The 15,827-nt window shown below is 47.2% G+C and overlaps 2 protein-coding genes across 3 annotated transcripts in view; both read left to right on the forward strand.

Moving 5' to 3' along the window:
- The window catches only part of HYKK (hydroxylysine kinase), a 19,105-nt gene extending 15,356 nt beyond the window's left edge, over window positions 1–3,749 (forward strand). Inside the window, exon 5 of the mRNA XM_039217159.1 lies at window positions 2,485–3,749. Within this exon, the coding sequence (XP_039073090.1) occupies window positions 2,485–2,945 (461 nt within the window). The 3' untranslated portion in view covers window positions 2,946–3,749. The remainder of the gene's footprint in view (window positions 1–2,484) is intronic.
- A 3,399-nt stretch (window positions 3,750–7,148) lies between these two features.
- On the forward strand, window positions 7,149–15,553 carry PSMA4 (proteasome 20S subunit alpha 4). Of its 2 annotated transcripts, none has more exons than XM_039217111.1 (9): window positions 7,149–7,272; window positions 8,545–8,570; window positions 8,814–8,856; window positions 9,454–9,616; window positions 12,006–12,083; window positions 12,394–12,482; window positions 12,937–13,067; window positions 14,009–14,132; window positions 15,169–15,553. In XM_039217111.1, the coding sequence occupies exons 2-9, from the start codon at window positions 8,568–8,570 to the stop codon at window positions 15,321–15,323; spliced, it is 786 nt and encodes a 261-aa protein (XP_039073042.1). In that variant the 5' UTR covers window positions 7,149–7,272; window positions 8,545–8,567; the 3' UTR covers window positions 15,324–15,553. The 2 variants fall into 2 exon arrangements, with proteins under 2 accessions (XP_039073042.1, XP_039073039.1); XM_039217108.1 differs by having other exon boundaries at window positions 7,149–7,230.
- Window positions 15,554–15,827: the final 274 nt, after the last annotated feature.

Consider the following 15,827-nt stretch of genomic DNA (forward strand, 5'->3'; position numbering starts at 1 on the left):
TGTAGTATTCCACGGTATAGATAAACCACATCTTCTTGATCCATTCATCCGTTGATGGACACTTAGGCTCTTTCCATGTTTTAGCTATTGTGGAGAGTGCTGCTATGAACATTGGGGTACATGTGCTCCTATGCCTCAGCATTTCTGTATCCCTTGGGTAAATTCCTAGCAGTGCTATTGCTGGGCCTAGGGGAGTTCTATTGTTAGTTTCCTGAGGAACCTCCACACTGTTTTCCAGAGGGGCTGCACCAGTTTACATTCCCACCAACAGTGTAGGAGGGTGCCCGTTTCTCCACATCCTTGCCAGCATCTTGTGTTCTCTGATTTGCTCATTTTAGCCACTCTGACTGGTGAGGTGGTATCTCAGTAGTGTCATTTTGATTTGTATTTCCCTGATGAGTAGGGATGCTAAGCATCGTTTCATATGTTTGTTGGCCATCTGGATGTCCTCTTTGGAGAAGTGTCTGTTCATATCTTCTGCCCATTTCTTTACTGCTGTAATGATTTCTTATTGTGGTTTTACTATACATTTCCCTATTTATTGGCCATTTGGATAAACCCTTTTGTGAAGTGCCTATTCAAGGCTTTTGCCAGTTTTCCTACTGGGATTTTTTTTCTGTGATTTCTGGATAGAAATCCTTCGATGGTTATATGTGTTACAGATATTTTGTCCCATTCTGTGGCTTGCCTTTTCACTCTCTTTATGATGTGTTTTGATGGACAGTCCTTAATTTGTTGGTTTCAAATATATCAATCTTTTACTCTATGGTTAGTGTTTTGTGTCTTGTGTAGAAATTTTTCTCTACTCTCTGGCCAGTCATGAAGATATTCTCCTATATGATCTTACTAAAATGTCATAGTTTTTGCCTTTCACAATAGGTCTATAAATCATCAGGAATTTACATATGGTGTGAATTTTTCTCATGGCTGATAATTTTTCCACCAACATTTATAAAAAGTCATCTTTCTGGGGCATATGGACAGTTCAGTTGGTTAAGTCTCTGACTTCTGCTTAAGCCATGATGTCATGGTTCGTGGGCTCAAGCCCCACACTAGGTGATCAAGAGCCCTGTTTCAGATGATCACGAGCCCCACTTTGGGTGAGCTCAAGTCCACTTCAGGTAAACACAAGCCCCGCCTCAGGTGAGCCCCGCTTCTCTCTCTCTCTCTCTCTGCCCCTCAAAGGATTCTCTCTTCCTCTCTCTCTGCCCCTCGCTCACTTGCACCCTTTCTCTCTCTCTCTCTCTCTCTCTCTCTCTCTCATCTTTCCTCTCTTTGTTTTGCAGTACCATCTCTGCTATAAACCAAATGTTTTGGTGCTCCATTTTATTCCCCTGTTCTGCTTGCCTGGTCCCATACCACACTGTGTATCAGCTACACAGGGTTATGCTGCAGTATCAAATAGCCCCCAAATTATTGTGGACTACAAAAACAAATGGTTAGTTCTAACTGGAGCTGCAGGTCTGTCATGGATTGTTACAGTTCTGTTCTACTATTCTCACTTTGGGATTTAGTTGGATGGAACTTTCACCAAGTACTCTTGCTATAGTATGGGCAAAGAGAATGTAGGAAGTGTACAGTGGTACGCTGGCCTTTAAATCTCTGCCCTGAAGTGATGTCACTTCTGTTCCTATGTCAGTGACCAAAAAGTCACATGGCCATTCACAGCATTTTGGGGAGAAGGAAAGTGCAACTCAGCACATTCCTGGAAGGAACATGAACCGTGAGATCATGACCTGAGCCAAAATCAAGAGTCAGATTCTTATCCAACCCAGCCACCCAGGTGCCTCTGTCATCAGAATTTTTGGAAATCCTAGGTTAAAATAGGCAAATCTAGTTCATTTTAGGACTCGCAGCAGCAGTGGCTGCTGCTGCTGCTGCTGCTGCTTTTTCTTTCTCCTTTCCTTCCCCTCCTTCTTCTCCTCCTCCCCCTCCTCCTCTCCCTCCTCCCCTGCCCCTCCTCTCCCTACTCCTCCCTCTTCTTCTCCTTCTCCTCCTCCTCCCCCTCCTTCTTCTTTTTAAATATTTTAAAAACTAATCTCTCCACCCAATGTGGAGCTTCAACTCACAACCCCAAGATCAAGAGTTGCAGTTACATCAGTACTGACTGAGCCAGCCAGGCACCCCTGGACCCCTCGTGTAATAACACGAATATACGTATACTCTTCGTAGACATTTCTGGCTGAGGCAGTTCCGCCTCCCCCTTACTCTGCTAACAGTCAGAACCAGGTATTTGCTGGGACTGTAACCTCCATTGTCTGGCCTTGTATCGACCAAAAGCAAAAGCAAGTACAACCACCAAAATTAACTGCTTTTTTCCTTTTTAGAGGAAATTGTTTTATTTCAGGGAAAATAGGGTTTATCTCTACCTCTGGCTGATCGTCACATTGCTTGAGTGGCCATGCCTCAGAGAGGAGAAGCGGGAATAGAATGAACTGGGGGTTAAATACCGGTTTTCACGTGACTTAATGTTTCTCTTTTCAGGTGTTAATCATGGAGACCTGAATGACCATAACATTTTAGTGGAGGCCAGCAAGTCAGCCTCCGGAGGTGCCGTGTATCAAGTGTCCGGGATTTTAGATTTTGGTGACATGAGTTACGGCTACTATGTGTTCGAGGTGGCCATCACCATCATGTACATGATGATTGAGAGCAAGAGTCCCCTACACGTGGGAGGCCACGTCCTTGCCGGGTTTGAGAGCGTCATCCCGCTGACACCTGTGGAGAGGGGCGCCCTGTTCCTCCTTGTGTGCGGCCGCTTTTGTCAGTCGCTCGTCATCGCTGCACACTCTTGCCAGCTACACCCGGAGAACAAGGAATACCTCATGATCACTGCCAAAACCGGGTGGAGGCACTTGCAGCAGATGTTCGACATGGGCCAGAAAGCTGTAGAAGAAATCTGGTTTCAAACTGCCAGGTCCTACGACTCTGGGATCTCCATGTGACTAGGCGAAATTTCACATTAACTTGGATGGTTAAAAACCCGGAGGACCAAATCTATTTCTACGAAGGAGTCCCCTGCACAGTGAAAAACGAATTGATGGACCTGATCAGCACACATGAAACTTCCAAGCACTCTCATGACCACTTTTTAAATCTAAGAAAGCTCCCCCTGAGCAAGCATGTCTTTCTGTGGGTCTCACTTGCCTCGTGTATAAAACACGCAGAGTGATGTTTTGAATCAGAAAATTTCTCAAGGAGTATGTATTCCAGCCCCAAGATCAATTACTGTTTTAGGCTTTGAAAGGAACACATATGTATAGACGTATTCACATATATTAAATTACTGAGTGTAACACAGACCTAACTAACATATCACCCATTCTGCGAAGCCTGCTCCCATCACTCCGTTTCTCTAGAACCCACTGTACTCCGTCTTTCTCACGGCACGTCATGGTATCACGGATGTTGGCTATGTGGTCATGTGGCCTAACGGCTGTTTGAGGACAAAGACTACGTAAAATTATTTTTTTTGTCTCTCTTCCCTTTTTTTCCTTTTGCACCTGATACAGTACTTTCCCCATGGTTTCAAAAAATATTTACAAATTAATGTGTGCTAAAAGAAAGGTTGGAGAAGATAAGGCAGAACTAAGATGCCTTAGGAGGAAACACAAATGATGTTCTGAAGAAAAAGTCTGCATTTGAGAGGACGATCGAAATGAACTCTCGAGATGGATGCCGGACGATACTGGATCTGCGAGGAGGCAAGTAGAGACACCCAGGCAAGGCCACTATTCCTGAGGCACCTAAATATAACGGTTATGGGGCGCCTGGGTGGCTTAGTCGGTTAAGCGTCCGACTTTCGCTTAGGTCGTGATCTCGCGGTTCGTGGGTTCGGGCCCCGCGTCGGGCTCTGTGCTGACTGCCAGCTCAGAGCCTGGAGCCTGTTTCGGTCTGTGACTCCCTCTCTCTCTGACCCTCCCCTGCTCACGCTGTCTCTCTCTCTCTCTCTCCTAGAAATAAATAAAAACATTAAAAAATTAAAAAAATAAATAAATAAATATAACGGTTATGTTTCGATCGATACTAAGAAAGTCTCTAAGCAGAGATTTCAAAAATCTCTCATTTACGGCCCTTTACATGTGAATATGCGATGTTGGTGAGCAGTGGCTCACTGTATACTTGCTGTTAATTATACCGCCGTCTCCTTCACTGATTTCTCTGCACGTCCCCCTCACTATGGTTTATTAGGTGGCTACTCATTCTTGTGGGTTTAACTATCCATTCTCTAAGATAAGTCTACAACCCTGGCCTTGCAAACCGCCTTTCAGTAGCTGTCCCTTTCTGTCTGTATGAGTAGCCGCCACCTCTCTGCCTCTGGAGCCACACCGTTAGTAGAAATTCAGATGTAGTTGATAGCGGTTTATCCCTTGACATTCCGGAGACTACAAGGGTTCTAGAAGCTTTGTGCCAGAACCTGGACGAAGACTAATCCTGTATTTCTTATTATATCACATTATTTTACATGCATTATCTCATTTTCTCTCCATAACAAACCCATGAGAGAAGCAGTGCTATGATTAATCCCCATTAAAAATTTTTAAAAATGTTTATATTTGAGAGAGAGAGAGAGAGAGAGAGACAAAGCATGAGCAGGGGAGGGTCAGAGAGAGGAGGAGACACAGAATCCAAAGCAGGCTCCAGGCTCCTAGCTGTCAGCACAGAGCCTGACGCGGGGCTCAAACTCATGAACTGTGAGATCATGACCTGAGCAGAAGTCAGCGCTTAACCGACTGAGCCACCCAGGGACCCCCTAATCCCCATTTTGAGATGAGAGATTTGCTCAGAGAGAGCCAGGACCAGGGCCCCAGCCCTCTCCTCCTACCCACCATGCGGGCATGTGCGCGTGAACATGACCGTGTTGGGATCAGATGAGATCACTTACGTGAAAGCACGTATGCTTCCCAAATTTAAGGCATTGTAGTTTTTTAAGTAATCTCTGCCCCCAAAGTGAGGCCTGAGCTTAAGACCCTGAGATCAAACTGACTGAGCCAGTCTGGCGCTCCCCCCACATTTTTTTTTTTAATCAAGCTTAACATTCAGAAAAATGAACTGAATCTTGGATTGCACTCTCGGAGCACACTCTTAATAAACTGCTGGAATGAATGCATTTTACAAGTGCCAGTCTCTGGTCCTTTCAACCAATGAGGAGAAAACCCGTTTTTAGATTTGGGGATCAATACCACACGCACGGCAGAGGTTATGCTTTTGCGAGTGTCTTTTTCTGTCCAGGCTCCTATCCTCTCACACTGCAAAAGAACCCTACTTTCTGCTATTCTTACCCTTAAACTCTCCAACCTACACCTGCCCTCCTGGAGGCAGATAACAATTCTAGCTACATATACTGCTGTGTGACAGTTTAACCAAAGACTGAGTGGCTTAAACCTCAATCATTTTATTGTCTCATGGATTATCCAGGTATAAATTCAGGTGCTGAGATGGCTGGTTTCTGCTCCACAAATCCTCGGGCCTCAGCTAGGAAGACCTGAGCACTGAGGGAGGTTTGATGGTTGGGGGACATTCAATGGGGACTAAAACTTTCTGGAGCAATCTTCACTCACGTATCTGGCAGGTGATGCTGGGAACTTGTCTCGCCTATGGCAGAATACCTCTCCACAGTCTAAGAATGACCATCCCAAGAGGACAAGGCAGAAACATGCCATCTTTTATGACCGACCACTGTCAGTCACAGGCCCACCCAGATTCAAGGCAAGGAGACACAGGGCTTCTGAATGGGGAGCACCCACAGCACGTGCACGCGCGCGCACACGCACACACACACACACACACACACACACTGTGAGAGGAACATGTGGGCTGGGAGAATGAGGCCTCATCATCCTAAAACATCACTTTGATCCTCCCTCTTATGGACAAAAATAATTCTGGCATCGAAGGCCTCTTACAAATTGACCTCAGATGCCTTTCCGGCTTTACTTCCTTTTTTGTCTCCTTCATTCTGGCCAGACTGAACTACTCAATCCCAAACTTGTCAAACTCATTCTTCTGCCTTTTTATTTCAACCGATCCGTCTTCTGTTGGCCTGAGATTCTGCTTCTCACTTGAAACTCTTAGCTAACAGTCTAGGGATCTAGATCAGGGATCCTCGGTGGTTCTGAGTTACAGTTAACATCCACCTGAGGGTGCCTCAGAACACCGCCCGGCTGAGTGGAGCCTTCTGCCATTCTGGCTCCTGTCCTTGGTGCCCAGGAAGCCGAAATGACAGGAAAGGCCTCAAAACACAACTCGTTCCCAGGCTGCCTCCTCTTCAAAGTCCAGATCCCCCAGTAAAAATTCTCCACCCAACGTCAAGAGGACAAAATCGCTTCCCTCTGGGCCTCTTCCTGGAGGAGACTATGAGCACATGACGACATGCTAACCCAGTCTGGTTAACCCTGCAACCCAAAGAAACTTAAAACACGAAGTGCTGGTTTGCAGAGCGACTGAAGCTGGTTGGGGAAAAGGTGGATAATGAGCACATCATCAGGACAATGTCAGTAAAGATAAACGCTGTGCGTGTTGATGGTAGGTATTGCCTTAACTAGGGTGGCCCGGGGGGTCCTTTCCGACGAGGAAAAAGGCCGAAGAGACCAAAGTAAAGTCCACCCGAAGGTGTGAACCCTATCAGAACGTGCTGTGTGTCCAGCAGTAAGAGACAGATTCGGGAAGTAAGACGCGGGGTCGCGTCTCACGAGCTTGGCACCATGTGGATCAGGGCAGAGGTAGTTGAGCAAGTAAGAGGTCGCACAACTGCGATTGTGACCTTAAAAGCAAAACGGCCAGTGTTTTCCCAGCACGCTGTTAGGGAACCAGCAGGAGTCACAGAGACCGAGGAAGCCGGCAGGACGCGAGGGCCCTCCCCCCCGCCCCGCGACCTCTCCGCCCCGAGGGTGCGCGGCCGCCCGCGAGGCGCGCCCGGCGCCGTTCAGCGCGGGTCCCAGGCCTGCGGCGGACCTCGTGGGGCCGGAAGCCTGTCTTTGCAAACAGGGCACCGACCTCGCTTCCTCCTCGGCCAGGACCGCCCCGCCCTCCGGCCCGGGCCCCGGCGCCCCGCACGGCCGCGCCCCCCGCGCAGGGACCCGCTCCCGCCCCCGCCGTCAGCGCCCGCCCCGCAGCCGGGACTTCCGGGTCTCGGGAGCGCTCTGCGCACGCGCGGGCGCCATATTGGCAGCGGGCGCTCGGGACTGGCGGTGGCGGTGGCGGCTGTGGTCCCGCGCGGAAAGTCTCCTTGTAGGTCTCCCGAGTGTCCCTCCGGGGAGCCCTTGCACCTGGGGGAGGCCTTGTCCGCGGAGGCTTGGCCGCCCTCCCTGCGGCAGGGGGCGTGAGCGGCGCGGCGGAGCGGGCTCGGCCTGCAGCCGGCCCCGCGGCGCCCTGGTGCGGTGACTCGGCAGCCGCCTCCTCGGCGGGGGGCGGGGGGCGGGGGCTCGGGGGCGGGGGCGCGCGTCCGGGCGGCCGTGGGACTCGGGGGCGGGGGGCGCGCGTCCGGCCGGGGGCGGGGGGCGGGGGGCCCTGCTGGGGTCCACGCTTGGATCTAGTGCGCACGGCGGGGCCGGGGTCGCAGTCGCGCCGCACGGCCGTGCGCAGGGCCGTCCTTCCCGTTCACCTGCTGTTGTCTCAGCCTCGTAACGGGTCGCCTTCCCTCAGTCGCTCGGCCACCGCGATACTTGTAAGTGCCAGTCGGCGCCTGTGGCTCGTCAGCCCGGTCTTTGAGGGGAGCCCATTGCTTGGGAGATAAAATTCACAGTGTTTACTCGGGCCCGTGGACCCTTCAGGACTCGAGCCCAGCATATTTTGCCGTCTCGAGTCCCATTATTCCGGGATTTAGGAAAATGAGCTCTGTAATCTGAAGTTTGGCGCTTCCCCTGTGTCACGCCGGGCGTCAGTGTTTACTTGTGCAGGAATAGTGGTGGAGAACCTGAGGTTACCGCCCCCACCTCCTAAGTTGGAACTCTCACTGGAGAAAGCCTCAGCCTCCTACCTTGGCGTTCAAGGCTCTGCGTGCGTCTGTGTACTTAGCTCTCTAGCTTCTTCAGATCCTTTTAACTTTAGCAAGTTGTCTCTTGCCCGTGGAGCTGTCCTACCTGGGTCCCCTTTGAGCAGACTTTCTTCTCTGCTGGGACTGCCTTTCCCTTCCCCCTTCCCTTAGTCTTCTTTTAGGCCTCATGGTTCACAGCCTTATTTCTGCCTCCCATGTCTGTCTAATTTGGGTTCATTTTTTGTATTTGTTTCTCAAAGAATGCTTTCTTGATTTTTTTCCCCATCCTACTTCCCACTCTGCCCTCAGCACCTGTTTCCACATTGCCTTATAGTTGTTTGTTTGCTTCCCTCACCTGAATACCAGACTGTAAGCTCTTCAGGAAAGGGATTGGTTTCGCCCTCTTTGATATTCCAGAATTTGGTATGCATCTAGCATGGTGCCCGGTACACTGAAAATGTTAGATGACGGGAGGGAGTGAACAAAGCAGATTTTTTTTTTAAGTCACGAAGTGCTCTTCAAATTGTAAACTTCATTTTTAATAATGATCTTACTTTTTTTTTTTACAGGAATTTTACAAAGTTCAGAAAACATGGTGAGTCAATACACAAGCCAGTAAGCTGTTGCCTGATAAACCCTGCTGCTTGCACCTGTAGACTTGTATGAGAAAACTGGAATGGAAGGAAAAATTGCTGGAGTGGTGTCTTCTTCCTTCTCACTTTCTTCCCATCGCTGAGCTTTGCCTGCCAGCATCCGTTCCATAAAGATGATTTGTGGGCTTGCAGGGATTGGCTTACTTTTGGCCGGTAGGAGTCAGTTGTATGTTTTTCCTTTGCAGTCTCGAAGATATGACTCCCGGACCACTATATTCTCTCCGGAAGGTAAAATGGAAATCTATCTCAAATAAAAAAATGTCTTTAAAGAGTTTGACCTAAAGGAGAGAAAAAAAATCTACAGACTATTGGGTTTTTTTTTTAATTTTATTATTTAAGTAATTTCTACAGTAGGGGAAGTAGGGGCTGTAAAAGCCCCTACATGTGGGGCGCGAACCCACCACCCTGAGATCAGGAGTCTCATGCTCTTCTGACTGAGCCAGCCAGGTGCCCCTACAAACTTTTTCTTTTTTTTTTTTTTTTAATGTTTTTATTTATTTCTGAGAGAGAGAGTGTGAGCAGGGGAGGGTCAGAGAGAGAGGGAGACACAGAATCCGAAGCAGGCTCCAGGCTCTGAGCTGTCAGCACAGAGCGTGTTGTGGGGCTCGAACCCACGAACTGTGAGATCATGACCTGAGCCGACTTAGCCACCCAGGCGTCCCCCCTACAAACCTTTTTTTAATCGTTGCTAAGTTGTTCGTCCTTCCTGTGCTTTGGGTTGATTATGGTCACCAAGTGAGCTCCGTGCCTCGTGGAGGGGTCACGGCAGGGCTCTAGTGTGCAGCTGCCGGGGTTGCTCCGCTGCTCACTGCCTGTGTCTCGTAGGTCGCTTGTACCAGGTTGAGTATGCCATGGAAGCTATTGGACATGCAGGCACCTGCTTGGGAATTTTAGCCAACGATGGTGTTCTCCTTGCCGCCGAGAGGCGCAACATCCACAAGCTCCTGGACGAAGTCTTTTTCTCTGAAAAAATTTACAAACTGAATGAGTGAGTGCGATCTTTGGGAAGGGAATGTAAAATGTCTCTCTTTATCACATAAATGACATTGCACATATTTTGGGAGGCTGTTCCATGTGACGTAAAATTGAACAGTTTGTTTTCACCTTTGAGGATTTTTGCTTTTGACTTACCTTGTTTAAAACCACCTTGGGGACCAGGGTGTTGTGGTATTCTTTTTTTTTTTTTGCAGAAGAGTTTATCGTTTTATTTAATTAGAAGTAAATAGTTCGTTCATTTGCAACTGCGTAAAGTGGCCAAGAACAAAATTAAAATTCTCCCATTAAAAACCTTCCCCAGATTCATCTCCATGAAAAATCTTTTGAACATCTCCTAATGCACCCAAGATTGAATGACCTTAGGGGAGAAGAATTGATTTTTCTGCTTCTAAATTCAGCATTCTAGCTCTGAAACCCTGAGACAATTTATTATTACTATTATTTATTTTTTTTTTTTTACAAATAGTTTATTGTCAAATTAGTTTCCACATAACACTCAGCGCTCATCTCCACAAGTGCCCTCCTCCATGCCCATCCCTCCTCCCCCCCACATCCATCAGTCCTCAGTTTTTGTCAGCATTCAAGAGTCTTTCATGGTTTGCCTCTCTCCCTTTCCCCCACCATTTCTCCCCTTCTTCTCCCCCACGGTCCTCCGTTAAGTTCTTCCTAATCCTCCTATATGTGCAAACATATGATATTTGTCCTTCTCTGTCTGACTTATTTCGCTCAGCATAACACCCTCAAGGTCTATCCATGTTGCTACAGATGGCCAGATTTCATTGTTTTTCATCGCCATGTAGTATTCCATGGTATAGATAAACCACATCTTCTTGATCCATTCATCAGCTGATGGACACTTAGGCCATTTCCATGTTTTGGCTATTGTGGAGAGTGCTGCTATGAACATTGGGGTACATGTGCTCCTACGCATCAGCACTCCTATATCCCTTGGGTAAATTCCTAGCGGTGTTATTGCTGGGTCATAGGGGAGTTCTAGTGTTAGTTTCCTGAGGAACCTCCACACTGTTTTCCAGAGGGGCTGTACCAGTTTACATTTCCACCAACAGTGTAGGAGGGTGCCCGTTTCGAAAAATATGGAACGCTTCACGAATTTGCGTGTCTCTGTATCGTTCCAGTTTTAGTATATGTGCTGCCGAAGCAAGCACTGTGGTATTCTTTTTAAATGCAGGGCCAAGCCCTTAGTGGAGAAACCACATTGTACAGTGATTAAGAGCACAGGCTGGGTAGTTACACAGATTGGGTTAATTGGTTAATTTATTTATTCTTTTTTTTTTAACGTTTGTTTACTTGAGAGAGAGAGAGACAGTGAGAGTGGGGAAAGGGCAGAGAGAGGAGAGGGAGACATAGAATCCGAAGCAGGCTCCAGGCTGTCAGCACAGAGCCTGATGTGGGGCTTGAACCCACAAACAGTGAGATCATGAGCCGAAGTTGGACACTTAACCAACTGAGCCACCCATGCACCCCAAATTTGGGTTAAATTAAAAGCTGTGTGACCCTGCACTGATGTTTAACTTTTCTGGGTCTCAGCCCACTACAGTGGTTATGACAGTCGAGTGAATAATTTAAATCTAAGCAAACTAGCAGAGTGTCTGGCTTACAGCAGACCCTCAAAGCGTTCAGAATGACTGAATCACAAGACTCTTACCAAACGTCAGCCCTCCTGGAGGTCTGGGAACAGTTTAGCCAAGCCCTGTACACTTAGTGAGTTTCCGGTACACTTGGGTGTGCAGGGTTTCCAGTTGGCAGAGAACAGACCCTCCCTTCACTAATGGGCCAGGTGATCGCTGGTGCCAGGCCTTTCTGATATGCTCATCGAAGGAGTGTTCTCCCTTCACAGAGTCACTGTCTGCAGGTTTGCCCGGCATGACCGAGGGTGTAGGAAAGTCAAGGCAGACCTCAGGGAATGGGGACAGAGAAAGGAAGTGCACCCCCAGTGTGGGCATAGCTCTGGGTTTCCTAGGCTTCCCTTCCCGCGGGTCCCCTCACCTACACCTCCATCAAGCCAGGCCTAGGAGGTTCAATAGCCTGTCTTCTGTCTGGACAAACCTTTGTTGTGTTTGTGGATGCGTCTTCTTGGGATTTACTCTGGGTTCTTAGTGTTACTCTCTTGCCCTGTTCACGGAGTGGTGATGGTAAACTACATCTGTAGAAAACTTTAAGGGTGTACTTATTTTTTATGTTGAATGACACAACATGTTGAGAATTTATAAAGATGAAACGTATGCGGTTTTTGTTTGAGGGTATAGTGGCCGTGCAGCTAGCATGGTGAATTTCTAATAGAACTTCTACTTCTCAGTACTTGTAAATACCCCTCCCAGACATTTCCCTGCTCACACATCAATGTCTTTCTTTTCTTCAAGGGACATGGCTTGCAGTGTGGCAGGCATAACTTCTGACGCTAATGTTCTGACTAATGAACTGAGGCTCATTGCACAGAGGTATGGTCATAAGTAGCGTAATTGATGGTATGTAAATTAGTCTCGATGTTTCTAAGGAGAATTCATGTTTGCAAAGATCAAAGTCTTTAAAAAAAATCTATTAATTGAACATCACAAAATTTTTAAAGCAAAGGTGTAAAAAGTTACGTGCTTTAAGGATATGAGGATGCTGTCCTGCTCTCCTCCCCGCTTCAGATTCCATGTGACTGTTAATGTCCTTGTGGCACAGATTTCTTTCCAGAGGGTATTTTGCTTAGAGGGCATCTTTGTTTTAGGGAAAACTGTTAACTTGCCAATTTCTTTACCCTAGGTACTTGTTACAGTATCAGGAGCCCATTCCTTGTGAGCAGCTGGTCACAGCACTGTGTGACATCAAACAAGCTTATACACAGTTTGGAGGTACTGAAATTTTTCAAAGTTGTATTCCAAAAAGTTAACCATTTTATGAGTAATGGCCTTTTTGAGATAGTAAAAAGAAATTGAAAGTGAAATAAAACCTTTTTCATAATACATCCCTGCTTCATGAACTAATTGGTTTTCACTATGTAGATTGTTATATGTTTTATTAATAGACCATTGGAAGGCTATAATGCCACTTTCAAATCTGGAAACAAATTGCTTTTTACGTAATAATGAAATTCAGCACTGGTCCTCTGTGTCTTTATTCCCTTTCTTGGCTGCGTCCAAGTCCTGGCAACAAAAGTGGAATTTTGGATGGAGCTTATCTGTGGTGTTCAGAACACAAAGCAGTTGATGAACGCCTTACTTCCCAGAGCAGGGCCTAGGCCCATTCCCTGGGCTCAGGTAGCAGCAGTGATACTGATCTAGATGCTCTTTGTTGGTGCTCTTCAAGGAAAACGTCCCTTTGGTGTGTCCTTGCTTTACATCGGCTGGGATAAGCACTATGGCTTTCAGCTCTACCAGAGTGACCCCAGTGGGAATTACGGAGGATGGAAAGCCACGTGCATTGGAAATAACAGTGCTGTGAGTATTTTTGTGTTGCTGTAAAGTCTAGCAGATGATCTAATAACCACCATAATTTTGAAGTAGCAGTGATATAATCTATTTTAAAATAGCTGTCACAACCTTAATATGATAGGAAAATACCTTCAATTTCTATTGGTAACGAAGTCACAGGTACTACTAATACTACGGGACTTATTGTCTACGTTTATAATGAAAGGAAATGGTAGTTTTCTTTCTTAAGTATATTTATTTATTTTGAGAGAGAGAGAGAGCACACATGGGGGAAGCACAGATAGGGAGGCGAGGAGAGAGAACCCCAAGTAGGGTCTGTGCTGTCAGCAAGGAGCCCGGCGTGGGGCTCCGTCTCAGATTGTGAGATCAAGACCCGAATCAAAATCGGGAATCAGACGCTTAACCAACTGAGCCACCCAGATGCCTGGAAATGCTCATTTTCAGTTAGAGGTTGTGAAAATAAGATGTAATTTTTTTCACATCCTGGTTCTCAGACCCTTTGAATTCTCTCACAAGTCCCTTGGAAGTCCAGGGAGTTCTGGTTAAAGACCCCGCTTCAGAGAGCATCAACAGCCCCTTCTCTTGTTCCAGGTTGGCCCTCCCTGCCTCTGAGGTTGTCTGTGTTGGTTATAATGCCCGTAATAGTTCAGCCGTTAGTATTCTGACCAATCCATATTCCTAAAAAATGCAAGAATTTATGGGGCGCCTGGGTGGCTCAGTCGGTTAAGCATCCAGCTTCGGCTCAGGTCATGATCTCACGGTTCGTGGGTTCGAGCCCCACGTCAGGCTCTGTGCTGACAGCTCAGAGCCTGGAGCCGCTTCAGATTCTGTGTCTCCCTCCCTCTCTGACTCTCCCCTGCTCATGCTGTCTCTATTTTGCTCTCAAAAATAAACTTTAAAAAAAATTTAAAGAAAATTTTTTGTTGATTCTCCTTTATGTTTTATAGGCAGCTGTGTCAATGTTAAAACAAGACTACAAAGAAGGAGAAATGACTTTGAAGTCAGCACTTGCTTTAGCTATCAAAGTCCTAAATAAGACCATGGATGTGAGTAAACTCTCTGCTGAAAAAGGTAATGGATGCCCACCCCTCTGATTGGTTCACTTGTGTGAGAGAAGCAATTGAGCGGGCCACCTTGTCAGAGTTCATTGAAGCCGCAACCTTGAATTGGGTGGCTTTATACCTTTGTCCTAGGTGAGGACACTAGGGCTTAGTGAAGTTAAGTGACTTGAGCAAGGTCGACACCGGTAAGTTGTGGGGCCTTAGTCCCACAGTACATTGTGAGCCTAAGGACTTGAGCCTGTATGTTCTCAGTGTTCATAGTTGGAGATCTGAGTTGTGCTACTCTTAGTTAATAATTGTCTTATCAGCTTCTTGATGATGGTATCTGTGTGTGTACATATGATAAAGAACATGCATGTGATTTTGTGCTACATATTTATCTTAAGCTTTATCCGAGGGAAGACATTTGCAGGAGTTGTGGTATCCTGTGCTCTTTTGAGTCTCCTGATCTCTCACGTGATGCCACGTTTGCAATTTTAAATACTTTATTCAGTTTAAATTATGTAATCATCTAAAACTGTTTCTAAATAATGTTTTTCAAAAACTATGGTAAATTAATGTGTAGATTCTGCTGAGTATAATTGAGCTCCTGCTGTTCCTTAGAATATGCAGTTTACTTGCAGACTGTCCCCTTTTTGTCTACTTCTGTGTAATTTCAAGGAGGTAGCACTCTATTTCCTCTGCTCAAAAAATGCCTTCTTTGGTATCAGTTTACTTTTCTTATCTGTGGTCATGGAAGCTGCATTTCATGTCTTAGTTTTGACATGAAACATGAGTGTGGTTGCTGGTTAGAGATTCTGGCTGCTCCTCCACAAGTTCCGTCTGGTTGTCACGCTAGGGGCAGGCCAGGGGGAGACACTTCAGTAAAGGTGTTGGTAGGAGCTTTGTAAGACGGAAGGTATTTTTTGCTGTCAGAGTAGCTGCGAATCGTGCGCAGCAAACAGCATGGAGAGTGGGGAGCCTCGGCTCCAGGGAAGAGCTGGGCCTGCTGAGTGTGTTTGCCGAGTGTACCCGCCTGTAACACAAGCGCGTGTGCTCACTTCTAGTGGAAATTGCCACCCTAACAAGAGAGAACGGGAAGACAGTCATCAGAGTCCTCAAACAGAAAGAGGTGGAGCAGTTGATCAAAAACCACGAAGAAGAAGAAGCGAAAGCTGAGCGCGAGAAGAAAGAAAAAGAACAGAAAGAAAAGGATAAATAGAAGGAAGGACCGTGGGTTTCGTCACTCACCTGGGGCTGTTTCAGTGTCGTGCTGCCCTTCCCACCCTGGGAAAGCTCTGACTCGCGCCGGCTTGTGTGCGGGAGACCAGGACGGCACCAGCTGTCTGTCCGCTTGAGTCTTGTATTGACGCCTACTCTTCATGGACGCCCCAACCCCTCCGCCCTTGTTTTGGGGAATAAAACTTGAAAAGGCTGGAAATGGTGAAGGAAGAAATTCTCTGTAGCAGTAAACGCGGAAGGGCCAGGGATTGTGAGTGGGGTGTACCGCGGTGGCTCGTGCAGGTGCTTCTAGTGAGATGCACACGTGACAGCCTGTAGAGTCCATAGGGGCAAGGAGGGACCGCGCACTCGGGGTTTCCTTAGCCGTCCCCTGCTGTTTGCAGAGCCTGCAGCCCGACTTCAGCAGAGTAGAACCGTCTGCTCTTGGCCTCCGACGGAGTAAGATCCAGTGATGCAAGAGTCACCTTCCTCCCTTGCAGTTGCC

The sequence above is a fragment of the Hyaena hyaena genome, unplaced genomic scaffold (assembly GCF_003009895.1).
Source record: "Hyaena hyaena isolate Hyena2069 unplaced genomic scaffold, ASM300989v1 scaffold_13, whole genome shotgun sequence".
NCBI lineage: Eukaryota > Metazoa > Chordata > Mammalia > Carnivora > Hyaenidae > Hyaena > Hyaena hyaena.